Genomic DNA, 14,800 nt, shown 5'->3' with positions numbered 1-14,800 from the left:
GACTATAGAAAATATATTTTACAGGACTTCTATTTGAGGACTATAGAAAATATATTTTACAGGACTTCTATTTTTAACCTACATTCATACAGGGGTCAACATAAGCACTCTCTTACAAGCTTTAAGCAAGCAAATGACGGTAGTTATATTCTTCCAGTTTGAGGAAGAAAATGACACAAAAACATACAATACAAACTTACCCAGGAATAGCACTTATAGAATTGGTACTATAGACAGCTAGGCAATTTTGATGTGTACGCAATGCCAGAGAAGGAATTCATACGGCAGGGGGTCTGGGGGCCGCTCAACTTTGCTATCAAATGATCGACGAAAGGTAGATACATTGTACATTTTCAGTTTCATAAAAATGAGTTGATGTCCATGGTCTCTTAAGAATGTCATATTTTATTTCATCAGTTATTTTGAAATCTTCAGAAAAGATGCATGTCAGGGTAGGGAGGCATAAAAGACATGACAATGGTGTTTTGACACCCGGAGGACTCAGCCATTTTAAATTGTTTGCATCAGCAACAGAATCACAATGCTGGTTTCGTAAATGAAAAGGGAAGACTAGTTTTCAGAAGAATATAGCTACAAAGCGTCAGATCATTAACATATTTGTATATATTTTTTTTTTATTAACTTCATTACTTTAGTTATCATGGTTATAGTCTTACTAGATTTACCATATTTTTATTTTTGTGAAATTTTCGATGTGTATGCAACTGCGTTTTTGCTTATGGGTTGCTACGCACCTGATAGATAACAAAAACCTACTTTATAATACTTTATTAATGTTACTGACAGCTAACTCTTAAAATCAACCACTGTACTTTCATCTGTCGTACAGAAACAACTTAAATAATGTAATAATCATAACAACTCTCTCACATTATTGACAAAATTTAGATATTTCTGAATTTACAGTACATGCATAAGATAGACACAAGTTATATTCCAGTGTTTATATATTAAAATAAAGAGATATGGATTGCTTGACAATGAGACAACTCCATATGTTTAGCTGCAAATTAGTTTTTCTGTCACCAAAATAACAATACAAAAAACTCTAACAACAAGTCTATTAAACTTATAAGATATCTTCTTTCAATAGAAATGTCAAAAGGATAGTTCAAATGTAAAAAAAAACACCAACAACAACAAGATGGGATATTAAACAACTGATGAAGTTCATGATTTAGAACTGGTATAGGTTCACAACTTAGTTCTATAAGGTCAACCAAGAATTCTCCCTTTTTTTCTCGATTACTAGACCAGCCTCTAACAGTATACAACATGTTCACTTTTCAAGGAAAACTGTTTTATTGTTTTCACAAGAATCAATAAGATTCTTTTAGATTAACCATTCATGGTCTGTGATATAATCAAATCTGTAACTAACTTTAAACATGCTTCATTGTTTACATCTATGACATAAACGGCAGTTTATATATAATGTCACTAGTAATAGCTGTTAGTAGGATTTTCCTCCTTGTTGATCAATTGCTTGACAAAGGAATTGAAAGTCGGGAATGAATATTTAACGCTATTGATACTTATAGGGACTTTTTACATATTTTTTTACGATTCTGGGATGGTATTAAACAATATTGATGAATTTCTATGGTGTATGGAGAACAATTGCTACAGGTCTCTCTAGAGTTGATTATCTGATAATTAATTGTGATTAGGTTAACAATATGTCCTGTTGACTGAGTTCTTTACTACTAGACACTATCCATTTAAGTGTATGATTACCCCAATCCAAATGTCAAAGCTTTATTATGAATAACAGAATTAACTGTGAGGTTTGTTTACCTCTAGAGAATGTTTTTAATTTTACTTCTAGAAAACGGTTTTAATCCAAGGCTGTGTGTATTTTTTTAAATTTCTTTTTATAACTAATGGTTTATTTCATATATACCTTTTAAAAAGGATGGGTTGATTTTGGACGGGTACACCATTCAAGTTTTGTCAAAAATGCCCTTAACAAAGCTCTATATATGTTTTAGAACGTTTAGTATTACGGCTAGTGTATTGAATTTGCTCAGTTTTTGTGAGCTGAACCACTCCAAAAACATGAAAGATGAAGCAACATTTGGCTTTTAAAAAAATGAATTTCTATTTCACATAAAAGAAGTGAACAGTCTTTAACAAAAGACAAATGTCTATACAATGGCTTCAGATTATCTTCCTTTACCAGATGTTGATATACCACAGCTTTAACCATTCTCTTTCAATTGTTGGGTTGTATTAAATTTTAACAAGAGCCAATTACAAAAATCAATACAGTACAGGTGAAACAGCTTGATTCAGGTAACTGGACCATACTTTTACATTAGTTACATCAGAACAACTTTTTTCTCAACACCTTACATTTTTGAAATGAAAAATGAAATAGTATTGAAGTCTTCGTGAACACCTAGCCAGACTGGTATTGTGTATGCTGTAAATCATCTTTTAATATATTCACTCCATAGCACTATTTACAAATGATTGGAATTTCTGATTAAATTATACTAAATAGGAATTGGAGATGTGGGTAAATTCAATGAGACCGTAACTCCCCAACACAAGTTTACCTCAAAATAAGATATTAAGTGAGCACCATTCAGTCTTCAACAAGTGTCAGGATTCGGGAAATAGCATAAATTCCACACAGACAAAATATTATTGTTATTATGGGACAAGCACATTTACAAAATTGTATATGTGGCAGGGTTTCTCGAGATGAAGAACAGCTATAAAGAAAAGGTATTCATATTTTATTTTCAAAATACTGAGAAAAAGTAATAAATTTGAGATCTGTCATTAAACTTAGTTGAATTTTGTCACATTATACAATTCTTCAGATTCAGACAAAAACCAAGGGCCAGATACATTTAACTGTAACACTTGATATAAATTCATTTGATTACAGTGTAAAAATGATCAGTAAATTAGAACTGAAATGATTGACTTGAATTATTAACTGTAACTGAATCCTGGTGTAGAAAGAATGAATTGTTGCTTGGCATGTCAAGTGAAGGTCCTTAAATTGTTATTACTATATATTTCCTCATCAGACTTGGAGGATTACAGTACTTTAATGTAGTTCTAGTTCCTTGTTCTGTTTCAAATAAATTGAAAAAAAAAAAATTTGCAGTTAAATTTTCAAATGTCATTAGTTACAAGGGAATTATTTGACTTGCATTAGATTGGCAGCATTGTATTTGAAAACATTTGGTAACAAGTGTTTTTAATGTTAACATAATTTGTTTACTACACCCACCAGGCCACAACTACCTTGTATATCAGAACAATAGTTCCAGGGAAGATGTTATTGCAGAATTTGATTTAAGTGGCATACACACATTCTTATGGTTAATTCTGTTGAAAACCATCTCAATTTTGATGTCTAATGTTTATTTATTCGTTTCGTTTGGTGATCTCGGTCAAATAAATAGATGCTAACTGCCCCCCCCCCCCCCTTTTCAGGGAAAAATTTGGTTGATTATATAGGGAATCACAGAAGCATGACTGGAGCAGGCCCCCTCTTAGGCTGTCAGTGGGCCCCCACTTATGAAAATTTCTGGATCCGCCACTGGTAAAGTCCATCCACACCCTCAGCTATGACAAAAATTAATAGAGAAAACAACTGACAGCAATTCTTAACATAATAGAGACAACCATCAAGGTTATTCCACAAAATCATCATATGATGGGGTTAACCTTTTTTTTTTTAACACCCTAACCTCCTATTCTAACCTTAGTCAAATTATTCTGTTTAAAAGCACTTTATTAAAAAATATTGGTATTGCAGATGACAAAAAAGCTACTACTGGTACATTGATTCAATAGTAAATAATGCTATATCAAAGAACACTTTGTTGATATTTTAATGCCTTTATTGCACGAATACATTAACATTAAAGTTAAGTTGAATGAAAATATGAATCAAAGCTATTAGGTAAAAGGGGAGGCTCTCACTTACACCCAGATTTGATCAAAGGCAAGCTTTCAAAGAATTTTTTTTTTAAATTAAATATTAATGTATAGATTATAATTTCGTTTGTCAACAATTCTTCACCATACAAAATGTTTTGGATTGTTAACCACTATATCGTGATAGTAAGGAGGGATGCTTTTAATTTTTGTATAACTGCTTGAAACGGCTGATTTTATTTGGCGTCAGAAATGTCATATTAACGCAGATTAATATTTTAACCATTCATCAACACCCACTCGCAGATCTTCAGTTTATGATAAAAGCAATCAAACATTCTGAAGCTTTATGGATTAAGTCCCTTTGTTTTCACTAGGAAGCATTTACTGAAGATAAGCTATTATTGGTTAGAGTCGAGGTCTTCTCCAAATAGACAGAATCTATCAAATATGAGATAATTGTTCTATTGTAAATAGGATATTGATGTAACGTCAATATTTAGCATCAGAGTGCAATACGAGGCAATTGTTAACGATATTTAAACAGAGTTTTATTGATTATCTATACAGTGGTTCAGCGTACAAGTCATTTTCACAGGGGAAATTAGGCTGAACTATGGACTTGCTAAACCACTGTTGCTTTACTCTATAAAGTAAAAAATGACAAAACATCAAACTTTCACTTCATGATTCCTTTGTGTATTTTCTTAGAAGAGTAGCCTAGCCTTTACTTACTGACAGACTGTCGCCTAGGAATATCTTATTCTCTTGGCTTGATTTTATAGCATTAGATCTGTCTTTATTGATGTAACAAATAGGATTATTAATAATAAATGCAAATTATTTTGTTTTATGTATTAAATGGTCTAGCATTGACACTTAAATTATAAAGTCTGGTGATTTATTTTTGAATACGGTATATTTTTTTTTAAAGATGACAAAAAAAATTAATATTTTGTTATTGAATAAAACAGAGAAAACAGTAGAAAATATCAATAATGGTCAGTTTGTACTTAATAGCAATCTTTATGATAAGCATTCTAATTCAGAGGCATTGAGCTCAATTTAACAAATATTTTACATGCAAACCAAGCATGTTTGGAAATTCAAAAAAATTACATGTATTTGCTTATTTATCATTTTGATTAAAACAAATGTTCAAATCACACAATTGAATAACAGGAAATTTGTTGAGAACTCAGACAACAGGAAATTGTATATGCAGAGTATGCATATATTGTTGTTAAGTTATTTTGAACAGAAACATTTTGTGATGAAAGTATCCAACAGTTTAATTACCTTATACCCTTTATAGATTTGTATTGCCAATGAATATAATCAAAGCTTCAATTGTTTGCAACTATTGTTATTAACCTTATTATCAATATTATAAATTTTTTCCCTGTAAGTCATTTCCATATAAATTGATGTCAGTATCGAGTTTTGTATTGCATCTTGGTCCATTGCCGTTTGAAGAATTACTTAATTTGTCGATTGTTCAACAACTTGTCATATAAAACTACTTGAAATACAATCATTTTCTGCATTATTAAACGAATAAAAACAGAAATTGTTCACTTTGATATGAAATCTACACTGATGAAAGTTTAGTACAATGCTTTGCCTCTAGATGCATAATCAACTTTTCATTTTAAGACCAAGTTCAATAACAGTTTGCTACAATGCAATATTTAGGTAGCAGGGGGAAAATGAAATGGCTAATTGATAAGTTAAGTGCACTGGCCCAGTTTATAAAGATTATCTTTTTAATGTGTTTTATGAATTGGCAAAGTAATGTATATTTTTTGTCCTCTTATTAACATGCTTGGATTTCTAGTGTTTTTTTTTAACCTTTGAATGTACAGAAGATGTATTGTTGATAAATTTTGTGGAAAAAGTAAACAAAAACAACGTGCAAAGTATCATCGACTTTGGGTAGAGTGAACTATTTGTTAAATTCTGACTTGTCATAATAGAACTTTATATAACTTTCACAAGACAATACCTTTTTCATTTAAAATTAGATTTTAGATTCATGAATTGATTTGGTTGATATGAAATTAATGGTCTTATAACAATCAGAGTTGAGTTTGTAATTATTTGATGATAACTATTTGACGGTTATCTAGATATAATTACCCTGTAATTACTTTCAAATGGTATTGATCATTACAGGACTGGGTCAGTACAAAACAATGGAGGGTTGGATATTATATAACATTATACTATGCATCACACATCACTGGCTCAGTTAATATGTACCAGTAGATTAAGGCAAATTGCTGATCAAATATAGTTAACATGTAACTCCTTCAGACCATGTCTGCTGGCCATATGCCATTAGAAAGGACATTGGTATTATGCTTTTTGTTTGTTTTTTGCAAAGGAAAAATTTAGCATTTGATGCATTCTTTTATGAAAATAAATTAAGGAGAATGAATGATGTTGTTAGTTGTAGGGATAAGAAAAATTTCTTAAAGCATGGATGATATGTTTGTATAATGAACCAATCACTTTTATGTTAATTCTTTAGTAATCATAGGTACATTTGAGTGTTACAGTAATGATTTATCATAAACCATTACTGTTTGGTATGTAGTTGCAATATAAACGTGATAAATAGTACTAGGCAATGATTCCTAGAAGCATTGTACTCTGAAGGTCTTAAAAAAGAAATTTGTGTTCTTGAGGATATTTAATATACCATTGTTTTATGTTTCTTTGTCTATTTACAATTATTTATAGATATTTGTTTCTGAGAAGATTTAAACAGCTGGAACAGACCTGAACAAACATCTGCTCCAGCTTTAAAATCTTCCAGCTTGATTTAAAAGATTCCTGAAATACTCTTAAAATATAAGCCTCAAGATAAGAGTATTAATATGGTTCAAAGAGAGATAACTCATGCATATATCATGAAATTTTGCAAAGCTCTGGATTCATTATAAGATTCCATGCAGAAAAGTCATAGACAGAATTTGAAATTTTTATTAGAACAAATGTAGTATTAAACAAGATTCTTTTATTCGGTTTAAGAAAGTGTGGGGATGTAAAAAAAATTTACTAAATTTGTTCATACTATTCAGAATTGAAGTTCCAAAAATATGATATTTATATAAATCATAAGTCACTTAATCTTGTGTTCAAGCTATAGATTGTAAAAGATGGCATATTTTATAAGGATTACTCAGGAGAAAAGCAAAATCATGTGAATTGAAGGAAAATAATCACATAGTTTTAGTCATTATAATAAGATTACAACACACACCTTTTGGTCCTCAATGCTCTTTAACTTCATACTTTATTTGGCTATTTTAACATTTTAAAAAAAATCTGCATTTCTTATTTGTTATTAATAAATGTCTTATTATACATAAGAACATCCAATTGCATTGATTATAGATATTTTTATATTTCAGCGTTTAGAAATTCCAGAATACCTGCAGAAACAGCTCCTTTATCTGACCCTATTTCTGTTCTTCGAGTGATGTGTGGTGCTCTGATCATGCCAACTATTGCTACTATTGCAGGCAAAGTCATGTTTGGAACTGTCAGATCTAACTTTCAAAGAACTCTGTTGGTAGGTCTTGATAAATAATGGAATATATTTCGGGAGGGCATTGTTTATATCAACGGGCAGTATTTTGTATTTTTATGAAATTTTGTATGCATTAAGAAATTTTTCAGCTGCAATTTAATTAAACCAAAATAGATACAAGCAGCATTAAGAATTTTATACAACAAATAAAATGTGTGTATAAATGTATAGAATGCACAAAAAAGCAACAGAAAATAAAAAAAATTCACAGAATTTTATTTTAAAATATGATATGCTATTGCAATGATTTTTTTCATTTCAATATCACAAAATGTGAGTGTCATGGGATTCAATTTTTGTTTGAATTGCTAAGTTTTAGTATATATACAAACAAAACATGAAAAAGTGCAATTTTTCACAGAAAGAGTGTCACAATGTTGAAATATTAATGCTTCATATATATCATCTAGATTTTAATGTTTGTAATTTAATTGTTTTAATCACAAATTATTGGTGTTATAATTGTCATGTCAAATGTGAATGCCCCTTGAGACCATTAATTAGATTTAAATATTCGTCTCTTAATATAATTTTTTCAATATTCAGAAGTAGTTTTATAAATCCTTTATGCATACAAAATTTTATTCAAATCTTAAGTATGGTCGAATACTGAAGACCTCACTTAATTTGTCTGTCCATTGAAAGCAATGGTTCCTGTCTAATTAGTGATAAAATGAGTTTGCTGTGTCTTATTTTCCTTTATTTTCATATTTCACACCATCAGTATCACTGTGCTTAGGTCTTTTTGAAAAAAATCTTTTTACCCTTAGAATATTATGTTTTTATCTTACATTATCAGGTTTGATCTAGAGATACAATTACACATTTGAATGAACCAAGCACAAATCAGTTAAATGAGTTGTTTTGTACATAGATATTGCACAGGCTTGAGTAGACATATACTTAGATTTTTGACAGAAAAAAATTAAGACAACTACTAAAAGTGATATACAGTCCATCAGCTATGCTACATAAAAGAAAATAGAGTTCAAAGTCTGAAACGGACATCTGTCACCTATTTGTCATTTAATGATCTGCTTGTATCACTCATGAAACAGTGCTTTAACACTTCCAAAAAGTACCATTTGCCAGTGAGTAACCTTAGGCCAAAAAAAAAAATAGGTGTGTTTCCGGTCGCCCGACCGACCCTAATTTTTTGGCGCCGACCCTAACTTTTTTTTCCCGGAAACGGTTTTTGTTTAGTATAGCCTTTGAATGGCATCTTTTAAACGTTTGATTTCAAATAAAATTTTAATACAGTAAGCATTTGTGTGATACAGATTGAAGTCAAACAACGGCAGGATATAAAGTACTAAATGGTGGCCCCATTGCCGGCAATGCTATTTTTAGCAATTATCTCCTTAAAAGGCGCTTTTAATAAACTAATTATGGAAAAACTGCTGTTGTCTAATTGAAGCTCGATATCTATTTGCGGTTTTACCGCACTCAAATATATATGGTCCCATGGCTTTTCTTGGTGAATTTTAGGGTTTTTCACGATACCTGACGATTTCGCAGAAAAATTTCCCTAACTTTGAGCAACATAAAAAAAATATTTCCGGCCCTTCATACTATACATTTAAGGACAAATTTGTGCTTGCATGAAACTTCATTCATAATACTTTCCAGAAGAAAAATATATAAAAGATATAACAACCAATCACAGAGAGCCATCTATTTTTATCTCTATGTCATGTTCCCTTCATAAAATGGCTGCGCCCATGTAATTTTATTTGGTACATTGTAACCGGCATGGCTTCTGCTATGGCCATCAGTCAAAGTGTTTTGGCATTTACTTCTGACAGTCTTTTCCTACCTACCGACCCTAATTTTTTGGGGCATGCAACAGGAAACACACCTATTTTTTTTTTCGGCCTTATAAAAACGAACGAAGAAAAAAACAAACTAAAAATGTTATTCATTAGCAGTCTCGATGCATGAGTAAAATATGTGTGAAAATGTTGTTTTTTTCTTCTTCAGGGTGGTATTGGATTCATAGCAATCAAAGGTGTACTAAAGATTTACTACAAACAACAGCAGTATTTACGTCAAGCTAACCGAGTTATAATGGACTATAAACCACCAGATCGTATACCCTCACCTCCATAATGTCATATCAATAGAACTTTGTATCTAAATCTTATGTATATAAATGAACCATTTGAACTTGAGGGAAGTGTTATAATAAGTCACAAATGTCTGTGTTTTTATTTCTTTCACTTTAGTTTTCATTGGGAAATATAGATATATGTTCATATCTACTCAGATTTTTATCATTGAAAAAGTGATATAAGAAGCATTTGCTTCACTTAGAATTCTTAAATAAAGCAAACTTGAATCAATTGCTATTAAATACACCATATCGCTTTAAAGTCCATTCCTGAAAAAAACATTAAGACAACTTCCTGTTTGGGTCAAGTATCGCAACAACAACAATCAGTACTAGGAAAAGGTTTAGTAAGTGAACATTTGAAATTTTGATACTTAATGCTTCAATTCTTGTCGAAATCTGGACATAGCGATAGTGATCCGGTGGCTGCGGCGGCAATTTTAGCTAACTTCTTAAAAGCTTTATATTTTAGAAGGTGGAAGACCTGGATGCTTCATACTTTGTTTATGGATGCCTCATGTTACGAAGTTTCTATCAGTCACATGTCCAATGTCCTTGACCTCATTTTCATGGTTCAGTGACTACTTGAAAAAAAAGTTAAAATTTTTTGTAATGTTAAATTCTCTCTTATTATAAGTAATAGGATAACTATATTTGGTATGTGCGTACCTTGTTAGGTCCTCATGCCCATCTGATAATTTTCATTTGACAGTGACCTCGACCTCACTTCATGGATCAGTGAACAAGGTTAAGTTTTGGTTGTCAAGTCCATATCTCAGATACTATAAGCAATAGATCTAGTATATTCGGTGTATGGAAGCACTGTAAGGTGTTCATCTGACCAGTTAAGTTTTTGTGTTTTAGTCTGTTTTTCTTATACTGTATGCATGATTGTAAGGTGTACATGACTAGCTAGCAGGTGTCATCTGACCTTGACCTCATTTTCATGGTTCAGTGGTCAAACTTAAGTTTTTGAGTTTTAGTCTTTTTTTTCAAATACTATATGCAATAGGTCAACTATACTGTAAACCAACTTAGTTTTGCGAGCGATTTATTTTCGCGACTTTCACGAGAAGAAAAATATCGCGAGTATAAATCGTCGCCAATATGTAAAACTTTGATTATAAATAAGTAAATTTGAGAGTCGTGAAATGGACTAGAAAGGGCTAAACGCGAAATAAAGTATCCGCGAAAAATAAGTTGGTTTACAGTATTTGGTGCATGGAAATATTTTATGATCTATATGTCAGTCACACAGGTTTTATTTGACCTTGACCTCATTTTCACGGTTCATTGCTCAGTGTTAAGTTTTTATACGACCGCAAAAATTATAAAAAATGTTTGGTCGTATATTGGTATCACGTCGTCGTCCAAAGGTGGGTTGTTTCTGGATAATAACTTTTGAATAGGTAAAAAGAAATCAATAAAATTTTAATACAATGTTTATAACCACAATAGGAAGCTTGGGATTGATTATGGGGGATATGGTCCCAAAGGTTTAGGAATTAGGGGCCCAAAAGGGACCAAAAACAGCATTTATCTAGTTTCAGGACAAAAAGTTGTGTATTTGTATTTCAATTGTTCTGAAATTGTACCACAATGTTTAATACCATAAGTAGAAGGTTATTTTAAAGGCTTATTGGGCAAACAGTTTAGGAATTAAGGGCCTAAAAGGGGCCAAAAACAAGCATTTTTCTAGTTTCAAGACAATAACTTGTGTGTAACTGTATGGATCTCTCTGACATTGTACTGCAAGTTTCCATATAACACAGGGAAGGCTGGGATTTAGTTTGGCTTAATTTTATGAATATGTAGGAAGAAGGGGCCAAAAAGAAGCATTTTTCTAGTTTACAGACAATAACTTGTGTTTAAGTGAATGGATCTCTATAAAATTTTACAAGAAGGTTCAATACTACTAAAGTATTTTTTTTTCTTCAAATTTCTCAAATTCCAAATTTTTTTAAAGTTAAAAGAAGAAATCTTAAATCACACAAAATTGCGAAATAGATTTGTAAGATCTTAACATTTGTTTTGTGTCAGAAACTCATATTATGTCAAAAATTTGATCACAATCCAAATTCAGAGCTGTATCAAGCTTGAATGTTGTGTCCATACTTGCCCAAACTGTTCAGGGTTGGACTTCTGAGGTTGTATAAAGCTGCGCCCTGTGGTGCACCTGGTTGTGTTTTGGTCTGTTTTTCTTAAACTTTAAGCAAAAGGTCAGCTAAATTTGTTGTATGGAAGAATTGTTAGCTGTACATACCTGCCTGGCATGGTTCATCTGACCTTGACATCATCTTTATGGTTCAAAGGTCAATGTTTAGTTTTTTACCAGATTTTTGTGACAAAAATGTCGGTTATTGATTTTGGGATGTACGGCGGGCGGGCGGTCAGTCGGGTGGCAACCAAATGTTGTCCGTGCATTTACTCATGAACCGTTCAACCAAAGCTTTTTAAATTTTAATATGTTGTTACTGACAACAAAATGAAGGTCAAGTTCAATAATGACGATTTTGACTTTTACCGTTCAGAAGTTATGGTTCTTGGAAGATTGAAAAATGGCATTTCCAGTTGTGTCCGTGCATTTACGCATGAACTGTTCAACCAAAGCTTCCCAAATTTTAATATGTTGTTACTGATGACAAAATGGAGGTCAAGTTCAATAATGACGATTTTGACCTTTACCGTTCAGGAGTTATGGTTCTTGAAAGATTGAAACATGACTATTCCAGTCGTGTCCGTGCATTTACGCATGAACTGTTCAACCGAAGCTTTTCAAATTTTAATATGTTACTGATGACAAAATTGAGGTCAAGTTCAATAATGTCGATTTTGACTTTTACCGTTCAGGAGTTATGGTTCTTGAAAAATCGAAAAATGGCGTTTCCATTCATGTTGTTGCATTTACGCATGAACCATTCAACCTAAGCATTTCAAATTTTAATATGTTGATACTGATGACAAAATTGAGGTCAAATGTGATATTGACAATTTTCACCTACACCGTTCATTAGTTATGGTTTATTAGATATGGTTTTTGTGATATTGGCAGGACACAAATAAATGTAAATAAATCCAGTTTGCTGTGGTTGTGACAGCCTGTTGTCTTGGTTTATGTTAAGTTTATGTGACAGTTGTAATAAAGCTTTATATTTAGGACTATCAACATAATATCAATGATTAGTAAAGAAGGCAAGACATTTCAGTGTGTGCACTCTTGTTTAAAAACAAACTAAAGTTTTAAAAATACTTTGTTTGATGTGTTAACTGTTAAACTAGTTTCTTTGAATATTTATGTGCACAAAATATTGTTGAAAAACACAAATTCTTAATCCATGAAACAAAAGATATCGCCATGCATTAAATAAACTCTTTATATGTCTACTTAAAATGTGACAAAGTCAAGATACACAAATGTTTACTTCAAATATGAAGAAACACTAGGCTGTTATACAGCATACAAACAGAATATAACTATGTTTGTTAATTATTTAACATTGTCAAGATTGGTCACAGTCTTTGTATCATTCTACCAATGTTTCACTGCCACTATATTAAGTTGTTAAAAAGTATTGAGGTAAAAAACTTCAATAGATTATAAACAAATTTGTGTACCATTCTCGCTCTGTGTTTTTGGTGTCATACTATGCAGATTACTACCAGAGTTTTGGGAAGGAGTTTTGTATTCATTGATGCAAACAATGAAAAGAAAAAGAATGTTTCTGGTAAAATAATCTAAACCTTAATTCTAATTGTCACAAATTATAACATTAGTGTCATTTCAATTTTTATCCCACCCATTTGTGATTTACTATTAGAAATTTTGAAATGACAGTAGTTCCACTGTATCAAAATATTTCTTAATTTATTGGCAATAATTCTTATATTTCTCGATTGTTACACTCAGACTGTGGTATGAATATTCCACAACTTTGCAATGAAAAGTATTGTTTAAATATGTATATATTTTTGATTTTTCTAAAATAAGGAGCATATCTACAGAGGATTAGTGATGATATTACCAATTCATAATTTTAATAATCTTTCAAATGCATTATGTATGGCTGTATTCCTTTTCAGTTTTGCTTTGTTATATTTGAAAACAATTTGGTACATTTACATTTTATTTTCTGATTATTAAGATTAGTCATTGCAATGCAAAGAATATCCAAAGAAACATTTTATTGACTTTTCTGATGTATATATGTATTATATATATATATATATACTTTTCCTCTCAATTATAATATTATACAATTACAACAAAAATGTACTGTCTTTTGATGAGGTAAATGTGTAGCTTTATTGACTTTTGAAAAACTGATATTCACTGAGGCCGACGGCCGAAGTGAATATCAGTTTTTCAAAAGTCAATTAAACCACGTATTTACCGAAACAAAAGACAGTAATTGTTTTATTCCATATTCCGAGAGAAATGTATGTAATGGCAATTATTAACCAAAACCAATATTGTACATCAATCGTTTTTTTACCAAAATAGTGCAGTTAAAAGCACGTGACGTTATGCGCTGTGAATATCCTTTTTCCGCAGGTGAATATGCTTATTTATTCAAAATCCCATTCATATAGAAAAACCTACTAAAGTTTTATCAATATGGAATAAATATATTTATTTATATGTGAAAAAGAGATAAAGGTTGATTGTCATTGAAATGATTTGTTATGCAAATATCATAAATAAATGTTCTTTTTCTCACAGATTTTGATGGCACAATGTTCTTTACCCAATATGATGCATGTACTAAATTCAAAACAACCTTTTGTCACTGGTGATTCTTAAATTGATGACTTCTATAATAAAGTTTTCATTGCCAATATTTCTTATTTTATTATTGCCAATTTGTATTTTGAAATTTAGGTAGGACTTTAAGCTACAGACAAACTAGAACCAAGGCAAGAAAGATATTAGAAAACGAGAAGACCTCATTTTGTGTGTTGCTTCTCTTCCTTCCACAATAAATTAATCATCATGCCTCTGTGTTCTTTAGGTACCATGCATAGTCGCATTTGTCATCTATTCGTATGACTATTCAGTTTGGGTTATTTTGGGAGAAAAATGAAAATAAAGGCGTCCAGATATTGTTTCCTTCATCTGACCAACTTTTAAGTCATACAAGACTTCCGGTTTTAAACTTGCACATAAAAAG

General features: G+C 31.1%; 1 protein-coding gene across 1 annotated transcript in view; it reads left to right on the top strand.

Annotated features, from left to right (window-relative positions):
* The window catches only part of LOC143072506 (E3 ubiquitin-protein ligase MARCHF5-like), a 40,943-nt gene extending 26,475 nt beyond the window's left edge, over positions 1-14,468 (top strand). Inside the window, exons 5-6 of the mRNA XM_076247450.1 lie at positions 7,344-7,504; positions 9,503-14,468. Of these exons, the coding sequence (XP_076103565.1) occupies positions 7,344-7,504; positions 9,503-9,631 (290 nt within the window). The 3' untranslated portion in view covers positions 9,632-14,468. The remainder of the gene's footprint in view (positions 1-7,343; positions 7,505-9,502) is intronic.
* Positions 14,469-14,800: the final 332 nt, after the last annotated feature.

The sequence above is a fragment of the Mytilus galloprovincialis genome, chromosome 4 (genome assembly GCF_965363235.1).
Source record: "Mytilus galloprovincialis chromosome 4, xbMytGall1.hap1.1, whole genome shotgun sequence".
Classification (NCBI taxonomy): Eukaryota; Metazoa; Mollusca; class Bivalvia; order Mytilida; family Mytilidae; genus Mytilus; species Mytilus galloprovincialis.
The sequence above is the reverse complement of the archived record's forward strand: the minus strand, read 5'-3'. Positions and strand labels throughout refer to the sequence as shown.